This window comes from Psammomys obesus, unplaced genomic scaffold, assembly GCF_907164565.1.
Source record: "Psammomys obesus unplaced genomic scaffold, mPsaObe1.curated_primary_1811, whole genome shotgun sequence".
Classification (NCBI taxonomy): domain Eukaryota; kingdom Metazoa; phylum Chordata; class Mammalia; order Rodentia; family Muridae; genus Psammomys; species Psammomys obesus.
In genome coordinates, this window is record NW_026585580.1 from 13,557,857 (window position 1) to 13,570,673 (window position 12,817).

A 12,817-nucleotide genomic window follows, 5' to 3' on the forward strand; every position below is an offset into this window, starting at 1 on the left:
AGATAGTGTCTAATGAGTATAAGTCTAAGAATTTGATTGGAGAAAGAAATAAAAGATAATAAAGTTATTTCCAAAATAGAAATGACAGGTTAAGATTCCACACATTGCTGTGAAAAGCCCTGAATGAAGAAGAATATACATCCTATGGTAGTGGCTGAGTACGGCTTGTCCACATATCCACAGCAGCATTCTCCTAAGAGCCAACTACAGAACAATCCCATGTTCATCTGCGCTGGGACACACACAAAGGACACCACCATGTCCATACAATGGAACATTATGTGGCAATCAAAATAGAGAATCAATAGGTATGCTCACATGCATGTGCCTTGGAAAACAATTTACCAAGTGAAGTCAGTCAGTCACAAAGACCACCAAGTAAGTACCCAGACAGTGTCAGATCAGAATGTTCTCAGAAATGGAAACCACGCTACTAACTGCCAGGGCCCAGGGAGTACGTGTTAAGGGGCCCCGTAACAACCATGGGGCTGACTAATCCTTACTGACAACTGGACTAGATTTGGAAGCACACCTCTGGGAATGAGTGAGGGCCTTTCCAGAGAGGCTCAATTCAGGAGGAAACACCACACTAAATGTGCAGCAATGTTCCAAGGGCTGGGTTCCCGAAATGAGTAAGACAGCAAAATGGAGAAAGCCATCTGAATCCACCTTTCTCTGCTTCCGGGTTGGTACCACAGAAGGCCAAGCCACTTCCACGTTCCCTGCCACAAAATGAGCCCAAATAAAGCACTCCTCTCTGTCAGTCACTTGGATACAGCACAACATAGAGCTGATTCTGAGGGTAACAAAGGCCTGCGAAACTGAGATGGCAAGGACAGCAGCACCAGCCTGAGCACATATCAAAATGTGTATATGGCAACCTTTACTGAAAATAAAGAGCATCTGAATAAAGCTGCCGCTGTGAAGGAAGACGTGAGACATGAACAGTGATGTCCACCACTCAGGTCAGAGAATCCCCACAGAATAAATAATAAACAGATTTTATACATGGTTCGATATTCAAAAACAACTACATTCTTACCTCTTCTAGATAAATATTATCAAGATCATACGGTGTTCTGACAGATTCTACCATCCAACTCTCAGGTGTGTTCAGATTCAAAGTAAAGAGTGGAGACTGTGGCATATCCAGAAACTTTGCTATTGGTCCCTTAGCAAAGCTGTTGTCTGCGGTGAAAGAAATCTCTGGTTCCAAGACATAACGGTAAAAGCTGAAATGAAAACAGAAGCGTTAGGCTTCTTGATGCAATCACAATCACACAGGCCCACACAGGTGAACAAAAACTAGATTTAAACTGTATCCTTCCAGAGCAGGGCATGAATAAGCAAAAACATCTTCCGGTCTAGTTAGCGTCAAGAGAAGGGAAAGGGAAATAATGAAAGAGACACCACTTCATACGGTGGCTGTCAGGGTCACAACCACTATTCTGAGCACTATCCTCTTTGAGGAGAACCCTCTATCTTAAAACCCGAGCCCTACAGAATGTCTGTGTTCTCATGGCAGCACTGAAAACAACGCATGTAATAATGAAACCTTTCTGAAAAGAGAGCTAACAGTGGAGGCTGGGACTCCTTCCGTCCTTCGCAGAACTGCTGGCTTCCATTAGGAATCTAACTGCAGCCGGCATGGTGGTGCACGCCTTTAGTCCTAACACCAAAGGAAGATGGATCTCTGTGAGTTCAAGGCCAGCCCGGTCTACAGAGTGAGTTCCAGGACAGCCAGGGATACACAGAGAAACCCTGTCTCAATCAATCAATCAATCAATCAAACAAACAAACAAAAAACTCAAACAACAACAAAGACTCTAACTATAGAGCTTGTCCTTCATCCAACAAGACACTGTCCACAACCAGGGCGTGTGCTAAGCTACCACTGTCATTCAAGAAGTCTACCACTTCTTCCACAATGGCCACCCCACAGCCAAGTCTGTCCCCTTCCCCATGAGAACAAACGGCTACTGTTCTTTTCAAGCGAGAGGTAAATGTGCAAGTAGCTTGTATAGAGGCCATGTAAATGCTCCCAAGCCCATACCGTGCTCTCAAAATGACTAACTACAGCAGTCAATGGATGAACTTTCATACAACATCCACCCAACAACATACCTGATTCTTCCCACCTACTACCAATTTCTAGACTTGGTTCCACCTAAAACCAATGTTCCTTAAATTGCATTTTACCTTTTTAAAGGCATGTCCGAAAGTTTAGATTGGCAATTCATAAATACTCTTAGATTCATGTTTATCAGCTGAGTCAAAACCTAAAAGAGCAAACCAGATAACAAAATATTTAGGTTTTCTGTTCAGAAGTGTATCATTTCACAATCAATTGGAAGACAAAGCGTTTTTAACATCTCAAGAAGAGATATAAAGATAACACCTGCCATTAGGTCTTCACTGGAGATGGTTTGGAACTCAGAGCTCCAATGTAGAGTGTACCCTACATGTATGCTTAAACCGTGGTTCCAAAAAGGGGCAGGGGAGGGTGATGAAATGGCTCAGTATGTAAGGTGCTTGCTGCCAAGCCGTCCAAGCCAAGTTTGAGACCCAAATGGTGAAGGCAAGAATTAACTCTTGCAAGATGCCCTCTGATCTCTCCCCATGTACTGTAACGTGTGCTCACAGACAGGCTGACAGACAATCTGAATGAATGAATGCATGCATGCATGCATGTACAGTTTTTAAAAAGGCTCTTGCAGATACTGCTCCTCACACAGCACTAAGTTGTGAGGAAACGGCAGGTAAATGATCAATATTTAGGAAAACACAACCACATTGCTTAAGTTCACATTAAAAAAAATGCATTAACATCCACAGAGAAGAGCAGATGATCATACTATCCTAAAAAAAAATACCAGCTAGTGCTAGAGACATACCTCATTTGGCAGAGTGGCCACACAGGATGTGTAAGGCTCCAAGTACAAGCCAAATACACACCCCTTAAATGAAATGTTAGGGTGCTGTACTGGTTAGTTTCTTAAACATACACAAAAGTATAGCTTCTTATCCATATCTAAAAGACATGATACAATCCATAAGGAAAACAAGCCTTCAACACCCCTTATGAAAATGCCACTGTCCAACTCCTCTAGAAAATGTCTAAGGTACAAAGGAAGTGCCCCAAAAGACTATAGAGCCTATGACTGCTTCGTTTAAAGACGAGAACCACCTCCACAGCAGCCCTACCAAGAGCAAGGGGGCAAGCCTCTGTGCTTCTCTTGTGACAGGGTCAACAACAGCTACCACGTCGTAGTACGTCTCCCCTTCATTGGGCTTCAGTTTAATTGCACTGAAAAAAATCAAAAGTACAAAACGTTAGGGTAGAGGGAACAGGAAACAGTTAAGTAGACCAGTGGAGGATACCACCAGTATAGAATACCAATAATTTAGCCCTCTTAGCACTTCAAACAATACGTCAGAACCAACGAGCTAAAAAGGCAATCAACTATGCGACTAAAGCTATAGCCTAAGCTATAAAACCCTGGACAAGAGGCACTGAAAATTTGTGGGAAGACTAGAAAGCCAGACTGGAACTATACTTTTTTTGTTTTTGCTTTCTTTTCATTCCTTTCCTAGGCAAGAGTCCTACCACTAAGCTACACCCCCAGTCTTATTTCACTTTTTATTTGAGACAGTCTTACTAAGTTGCCCAGGCTAGCCTTGAACTTATAACCCTCTTGCCTCAGTCTCCTAAATACCTAGTAGATGCTTGCACTACAAATCCTAGCTGCTAAATATCCTGTATGTTTACTTCTGACATTTACTGAACATCGCACCAATTTTTATTTCCGGGCAAGGAAAGCTTGAGAAAAAAAGCAATCATTAAATTAACAATAATGGGTCTGGGGATGTAGCTCAGTGTTACAATGCTGTTTAGCACACATGAGGATCTGGATTCAGTCTTTAACACTGCAATCAATCAACCATCAATTAACCAAACATCACACTCTAGAAAAGTGTAAAACAGAAACATGAAATTTTCTAAAAAGTCTCACGTTACAGTAACTTCACTGTATGTCTGTGCAATCTTTTTTAGATACTGTATAAAAATCAGTTGTAAATATGGACAATTGGTCTTAAGTACAATTTCTTAAGGTAGCAAGATGTCTCAAAGGATAAAGGAGCTTTGCCACAGAGCCTGGTAACCTGACTGTGATCCCTGGCACCCACATGGTAGAAGCAGAGGACCAATTTCTACAGGTTGCCCTCTGACCTCCACGTGTGCATCACACTCACACACCTGTCACAATAATACAAACAAAATAAGGAAATAAAATGCCCCTTCCTCACTATTTCAGTTAAGCATTTTTCCATGTTCCTGCGCATCCAGCAGCCTGAGTAAGAACTAGTTTATGTTCACCATGTTATATGCTCCAGTTGCTTTTACTGCTAGCTATTTAGGTGGCTTTAGACCTGTAAACAATGTGCACCATATTTCCCCACATAAGAATTCTTTAAAGTCAAACAAGAACTCAGGCGTACTGTTGTGGCTATCACGTACTGTCAGCTCAATCCTCAAGACCTAGAACAATTTACATGGAAGAGAAAGGGACAAAGAATTCCATCTTATCGCTGAGGAGTCAGTTATATACATTCTGACTTTTTACTCATCTTAATTCTATTTGTTTCTGTTATGGGGCCACTTATAAGCCACAGTGTGCACGTACCATGGCACATGTGTGCAGATCCTTTGGACAACTTGGTAGAGTCAGTTCTCTCCTCCATCTATTTAAAGTTCAGTTTACCCTTGTTGTAGCCCCATCCCTTCTCTCCTCCATCTTTACATTGATTCCAGGGATCGAATTGAAGTCCCCAGGCTTACACGCCAAGCACTTTCATCTGCTGCGGCAACCTGCTCATCTGTTTCCTTTTTGTTTTATTTATTTTTGATTACTTGAGACAGGCTTGCTGGGCAGCCAGACTTCCTGAATGCCAGGATGCTCCACCCGTCCTTAACAAGAGAGGACCAGCATCCGTCCACTCCCATTCAGCTTTCTGGGACAGTGCCTTGTCTGAATCACAGTGACTCGGGCAGCCTAACGAGGAGCAGGAGCTTCCACTGCACTAAGAAAAGGAATCATGCTAGTGCTTCAGCAAGAACACTGCTGGTTAGCAGAAGGAGCTACAGCTAGGCTCTAAGGAGCTAAGCAAGGCTTGTGATGGCAGAACTGGAAGCTGTGAGTACAAGCATGCCAAAGCCCTCTCTGGAGATAGTAGTGCACTCTGCCACCTTCTGAGGTAAGTCCAGAAGAGGTCTCTCATGCTCACTACCACTAGCACTGCAGCAGGCACCCAGTGAAAGCTCTTACAAATGAAAAGGTAGAGAGAACAAAAGCAGTGACTCTCAAAGCATTGAGACTTCACCCCTTCTCCAAACTCACTTATTGCTTTGTTTGATCTGATGCAAATTTTATAGAGCAAGAACACTTGGCCCCTGTGGTAAAAGTACAGCACAGAGTAGAATGCCTCCAGCAAAGCACGTAGCTCGAGTGTAGCTGCTGTGGTGGTTGTTTCAAATGCTAGGTGTTCTGGAAACAGCCACCATGTTGGAACAGCTTGTTATTACAGCAGATGTCTGCAGTCTCTAGCTTCAATGGCTCTGAGTTCAGTCCACTGCCAACAATTACTTCAATACAAGATAGTTGTTCTTCCTCTGCAGCTATTCTCAAAAAAAATCACCCCTAAGATGGGCAGTGGTGTGCACGTCTTTAATCCCAGTACTTGGGAGGCAGAAGCAGGTGCATCTATGAGTTCAAGGCCAGAATGTTCTATTAAGTGGGTTCCAGGACAGCTACACAGAAAAACCCTGTCTTCAAAATCAAACAAACAAAAAAAAGAGAACAAACAAACAAAACCCATGGGTGCTCACAACCATCCCTAACTCCAGTTCTAGAGTATCTAACGCCCTTTTCTGCTCTCCAAGGACACTGTACATGGGTATATGAGTATACACATAGCAAAACACCCATACACAAAAAAGAATTAAATTATTTTTTTAAATCACATGTATATTTTATAAAATGAGACTAGAACACTCAAGAAAATGAGTCACATGAGAATGGCGCAATATAAACCAGCACCACCACGTGCTTGTACCGATGAATGAAGACCTTAGAATGACACCAAACGTGGCAGAAGATCATACATTCCATTGGAGGAATAAAGCAGATGTCCAAAAGCAATGTGCTCGGCCAAATCACGGTCACAGGAGTCACTGGGGAACTCTGCTAAGGCAGATCCTGATACTAGAGGTCAGCTGTAGGGCCAAAGACAATTCAGCAGGTTCCCAGACAACACCCTGCTGCTGGCCGGTAGAGGCCCACACTAAGGGCACATAGAACTAATGGCTTAGTCATTTTTATTTGCAGTAGAAATAATAGCAATTTTTATGTAATAAGTAAGTGGGTTTTATTTGAGGAAAGCAAGTTTCAGCCTACTGAAAAGCTGGAAACAAAGAAATCCACATGATGACCTGAACAGATAAAACCTTTTTAAAAACAGAACTAAGGAATTTTGATTTATATGTATCAAACACTTGACTAACACAACACCGATAAGAATTTCTATTGTATCACTACAGAATGTGTAACTAGGGCAACTTTAATTATGTAAAACTCATGCAGCTCACAGAGACAGAAACGCTCTAGAGAGGACTTAGTCTTCACTGAGGACCTGGCTACGAAGGCAGAGGGGACAGCGGTCAGTGGCTGTTTCTACGCTGAGTAGATAAAGAGCTACTTCTAAAGAGCTCAGTGCTGAAAAGAGAGAAGCAGCTTGCAAACAGTGCCGTGTTGGTGGCAAACTACCGAAGGATTAGCCTGGACCACGCAGGCCTCTGCCTACATAAGCAACAGGAAGGCTGAAGATACACAATGGTATCAGAGTGACAGCCAAGCATGCATGGGCCCGAGATTAGAGAACAGGGTGGGAGAGGGGAAAGACAGACAGCAAAATATCGATAAATGAGGAGATACGGGCTTGGAAAGATGGCTCGGCAGCTAAGTGGGCATGCTGCTTTTGCAGAGGACCTGAGTTCGGTTCCCAGCCCCTACATCAGGCATCTCATAACTCTCTATAATTACCACTCCAGGGGGATCCAACAGCCATCCACACATGCACATATCCACAGAGATACATAATTAAAAAAAAAATAGGAGTAAATATCTAGAGCAGGTGTTCTGAGTTTTCCAGAAAAACAAACTAGTCCAGTCTTAAGGAAATAACCCACACCACGGGGTTCCAAAGATAATCTGCCTGGACAAGTCAATGCCATAAAAGAAAGGGGAGGGAGGTCTACAGAGGACTCTCAGATTAAAGGAGAGTCAAGATATACAAATAGCTCCAATGTGTGGTCTGGGACATCAGAGAAATCTGAGCAGATTTGTATTAGTTACTGCATGAAGGTCACATTTCTCTGCTAATTCACAGTAGTGTGGACCAAGTCTCCGTTTGCTGAACACCTTAGACATTTAATGACATGTCAGCAACGAGTTTTCAAATGCTAGAAAAAAAGATAGGAGTACACATGTGTGTACAAATATACCGATAAACAAGTGCTGCACGCTGCACACACAGATAGGAAATACTGAATGTGGCACACCAATAACTGGTAAATCTGGGCTGCAGACAAGTGTAGGTTACAGACAGAAGGCACACGAGTGACAGGGAACAGCGTTACAGTCACATCGTTATTCTTTACAAGTCTTGCAACCTCATCCGTGTTCAAAACAAAAAAACTGAAGAATACAAAGGCAGGGACATCTTCATATCCTAAATATACTTTTCTTTGGAAACAACAGTTTTTTAATAATAATGATAAACAACAAGAGACAAGTATTTAAGCAGGATTTGGGCAATCCAGGTACTCCTCAATTATCAGGAAACTATAGCTGTTGTATTTCATTAAATGCTATTTTCATTAAAAGGGTACACTCAGAATTGCTTCAAGTTTATTTCCCAGTTTATTTCATGAAACTGGGAGAAACTTCATTTTATATGTGAACACTTACACGCAAAGAAAACTGCACACTAAACTTCTCATTTCTCTAACACTTATATAGAAACCTTATATGGAAACACAAAGGATGTGAGACAACGGAAAGCCTAAGAGTTTAGTACTCGGGAATGAGCATGAATCCAACATTAATTCTATACCTGTGTTTGTCTTCGAAGAACTGGTAGTCGATCCGCGCCTCTCCTTTAGGCTGCGCTGACAGGAGCGCATCCACCTTCATCACCAAATCACTTGCCCTAAAAGATGGAGTTATGAAATCTTAGCATCACATTATCTGCAGATTTCCTAATTATTTTCATTTTTTTAAAGATTTATTTACCGATTATATATAGAGTATTCTGCTTGCATGTACACCTGCACACCAGACCTCTTTATAGACAGTCGTGGAACCACCATGTGGGTGCTGGGAATTGAACCTTTGGAAGAGTAGCCAGTGCTCTTAACCTCTGAGCCATCTCACCAGTCCCCCCTAATTATTTTCAAACGCCTTCAACTTAAACACAAAATTAATGCCAACAATGTGGTTTAAAAGAGGCATGAACTCAGTACCAAAGGCATGATTCTGTGAGTGTCTTGACCATCTCTGGAATGCTGCTTCTCCACGAGCGAAGGACAGGTACCACCTTCTCTGTAAAGCTGTTGTAAGCACTGTACTGGCCAAGCATGCTGGCACCTAGCTCAGGGCCTGGTGTACATGATGCTATTGGCTTTTAGGGTTGCTGAATCAAAGTCCATTAAGTTAACCAGCAATTCAACCTCTATGTGGGTTCTGACTTCGGTGTTATAACCAGCATGACAGTGTGCGGTTTTAGAAAGGTCTGCAAACTGGGGCTGATGTAGCGGCTGCCTAGGATTGCAAGTGCTCTCCCAGTATTTCTGGCTTGTTCCTAGCACAGGAAAACACAAAACTGTAAAACAAAACTGTAGTGATATGTTTTTATGAAAACATCTCTTGGCCCCGAAGACTCAACTTTTGGCAAACTTCACAACAAAGTCAATAATTCCTTGAGATCAACTAAACTAGGTGTTTAACCGGCTCTCCTACTGTGCACTCAGCCCTTTCAAGTTTAACCTGCCTTTAAGAGAACAATGGAACCTGACTTGCCTTGGATCTCCTATGTAATCAGTTTTCACAACCTAAGCTAATATACAGCTTTATTCCTCCATGCCCCTGACCCAAAGGTAGGTAGGCATGTAGCTAGGTAGGTATATGCATATGCGTGTGTGCGTGTGTGTGTGTGTGTGTGTGTGTGTGTGTGTGTGTGTGTGTTATGGTAATCACTTGCTAAAACAACAGACTGGAAGCAGCCTTACACTACAAATACCCGCCATAAATGTTGGAAGCAACATGTGGATCTAGGCTGATAACAGCTGCTCGTAGTTTTCTGCTCTGGTCAGTAAAGTTACTTCTTTCCCAGTAAAGCTCTACTAAAGACTTCTGTAAGGAATCTCTCATTCTTTCCCATGCAAAGCTTTTTATGTTGCTTAATAAATACAGAGCACCGCTCTTTCTTTGTTAGAAGATAGACAAAGACACAGAGACCAGACACACATACACCAGACAGACTACAGATGTGTCAGTAACCACAAACTACAGAGAGACAGAAGACACAGGAAAAGTAGAGAATTCAAACTTGGACTCCACCCTTGGTCAAATTAAACCAAGAACTTTGTTTTCATCCCTTGGTGCAACATCCATCCATTCTGGTGCCTCTGAGGGTCTTTAATGTGTTAACAGACATAAAACAAAACGAAACAAAAATCTCCCTGTTTTACATACTCCCTCTATTTAAAAAAACTACATTTCTTTGCACATGTGTGCATGTGCTCTTACATGTGTGGAGGTCAGAGAATAACTCAGGGAGTGCATTCTCTCTTGCCACCACATGGGTCCCAGGAGTCAGCTGAGGTTGTCAGCTTTGGCGGCAGGTGCCTGTACTCACTGAGCGATCTCACTGGCCTAGTAACCCTTTCTATGATGATTTATAGCCAACGATGATCTTGAACTATGTAGGTCATGAGCCTAAAGAAGCTAGGCTCAAATGCGGTACCTCAGGAAAGCCATTCAAAAGAACAATGGTGCTAGACTTCAACCACAACCAAGGCTGTACATTTTCTCTCTGAAGCAAACAATCCCATCATTAACCATCTGTTTAACTGCGCAGTCTCAACTGTGAGCACTGGCACACAGGACAAGCAAGTTCTACACACAAAGCTGCAAGATCAAAGAGTACACAGCCAGGCTTCAGAAAGCTGTGACGATGAGACTTATCCATCCAGGCGACACTGAAAATGTGCTGCATCAGGGAAGCATTTCAGACAGGCAAAGGAGCACATCCAAGAGCCACTGAGGGAGGAGGGAGCCACTTTAGCTCTACCTCAGCACCGAGTCAGATGAAAAGGACTTTTTCTTGATCTGGGAAAGTAGCTCAGTGATACAAAACTTTCCTAGTATTTAAGTTCCACCATCCATAGCACCACCACCACCAAAAAAAAAATAAAATAAAAAGAATTTCCATTTCACATAGCAAAATGTTTTCTTTGGCAGCTATAAAAAACAACACATTTCTTATGAAAGAAGTGGAAGAAGTGGGAGTTAGTAAGACCTGGAGGGGACAGGAGCTCCATAAGGAGAGCAACAGAACCAAAAAATCTGGGCACATGGGTCTCCCCTGAGACTGATACCCAACCAAGGATCATGCATGGAGCTAACCTAGAACCCCTGCACAGATGTAGCCCATGGCAGTTCAGTGTCCAAGTGGGTTCCATAGTAATGGGAACAGGGACTGCCTCTGACATGAACTGATTGGCCTGCTCTTTGATCACCTCCCCCTGAGGGGGGAGCAGCCTTACCAGGCCACAGAAGATGACAATGCAGCCAGTCCTGATGAGATCTAACAGACTAGGATCAGAAGGAAGGAAAAGAAGACCTCCTCTACCAGTGGACTTGGGGAGGAGAATGTGTGTAGAAGGAGGAAGAAAGGGATTGGGAGGGAAGGAGAGAGGGAACTACAGGGGGGATATAAAGTAAATAATGTGTAATTAATTAAAAAATTAAAATAAAAAATAATATTCATTAAAAAAATTACTAAAAGATACAATGTGACAGTACATGAAAAAAAAAAGAAGAAAAAAAGAGAACTTTAATTTCTTTATATCATCCAACTCTGAATCAAATGACACTATTCAAAGGGCAAAAGGGCAGCTAAGGGAATAGAGAAAATATTTTCAAATCATGGATCTGATTAGGAACTAAAATCCAGAATACAAGGAATGCCCACAATTAAACAAGAAAACCAAACAACCTGACTTAAAATGATGAAAAGACCAGAACAGACATTTCCCCAAAGACCAATGGGCAACAGTGTGCATGAGAGCAGCAGCTCAAGGGAACGATAAGGAGATACCCTCCACCCATGAGGTGTGTGCTTAAGAAACAGGAAGTGCTGGCAAGACCCCAGAGAAGCTGAAACCGGAAGCAGTGTTGGTAGAAATGTAAAGTGATGGAGCTGCTGTGGAAACAGTATAGCAGCCAGAATATTAAACAAACATATCCTTAAGCATACACTCATGTGACACCTAAGGCAGAAAGGACCGCACAGAACCATGAGCTTTCATTACATAGCAAATATATGATCTACTCCAACAATTGAATTCTTGGAAATAAAACATGCTCAAGGACATTAGTCGATAAAAATACTAAAATAATTAAAATCACAAGCCTGCAACATCAACTCACCTCCATCTGCAAGAGAAAGAGCCTTATATTCCCTACAGGTAGACAGAGCAAAGAAGCAACGGGCACGCATTTCCTCCCCCAAACACAATGAAACAGTGCGCCAAAGAACCAAGTCTCCCCACACACACAGCAGGAAGCTGACCCAGCCCTCTGCTTCTGCATATGTGTGAACTGTTCAGACTCAAAATGGAGAGAAGTAATTCAGAAACATAACTGACAACTTGAACATTCTTCCAGTAAAACTAGAAATAGACCCACTGTCTTCCTAATAATGTAACTGACAATATACAGTCCTCACTTTGACCAATGAGAAAAAGTAATAAAAACTCTGTGACGTGACTAGCTTCTAATTAGAAAATGAGTTTTATTATTTATATCAATCAACTAGTTACTAATTATAAAAACTTACACGTCTTCTTCTACGCGAAGCTGTTGAATATGAGATTTTATTTTCTGTCCCGACGTTTTCAAGATGATATTTTCTAGGAGGTGGAAATCGTCTTGATTAAAGAGCTCACTGTCCTCCAGCGGCCCAATGATCTGTGAGGTAAGGAAGAGGAAGGCAGAGCTACAGCACTGGTCACCGGCTGCTGAGAAGCCTCGCCAGCCCAAGCAGTTGACAACTCCTGCCCTGAAGCACATCTTACGTGAAATGAATAAAATAAGAAAGTGAATGAGACCTAACTGACTAGATCAGAAGAAGGAAAAGAAGACCTCCCCTATCAGTGGACTTGGGGAGGGGCATGCATGCAGAGGGTGGAGGAAGGGAGGTATTGGGATGGGAGGAGGGAGGGAACCACAGGGGGGATACAGAATGAATAAAGTGTAATTAATAAAGAATGAAAAAAAGAAAGTGAATGTTTACCCTTTACACCTCACACAGCAGGGACTCGTGTTTAGTGTTAACTTTCTAAGCTGACATGAAACAGCAGTGTTCTCAGCTGTTACCCTTTACACCTCACACAGCAGGGACTCGTGTTTAGTGTTAACTTTCTAAGCTGACATGAAACAGCAGTGTTCTCAGCAAACAGCAGTGAGGCCTATTT

General features: G+C 42.4%; 1 protein-coding gene across 2 annotated transcripts in view; it reads right to left on the reverse strand.

The window, feature by feature from the left end:
* The window catches only part of Uggt1 (UDP-glucose glycoprotein glucosyltransferase 1), a 109,621-nt gene that overhangs the window by 34,360 nt on the left and 62,444 nt on the right, over positions 1-12,817 (reverse strand). For both annotated transcript variants that reach the window (XM_055606691.1, XM_055606682.1), the window contains 5 exons: positions 12,181-12,311; positions 8,173-8,268; positions 3,205-3,307; positions 2,200-2,279; positions 1,043-1,232 (listed from right to left, as the gene is read on the reverse strand). In XM_055606691.1, coding sequence (XP_055462666.1) covers positions 1,043-1,232; positions 2,200-2,279; positions 3,205-3,307; positions 8,173-8,268; positions 12,181-12,311 — 600 coding nt within the window. The remainder of the gene's footprint in view (positions 1-1,042; positions 1,233-2,199; positions 2,280-3,204; positions 3,308-8,172; positions 8,269-12,180; positions 12,312-12,817) is intronic.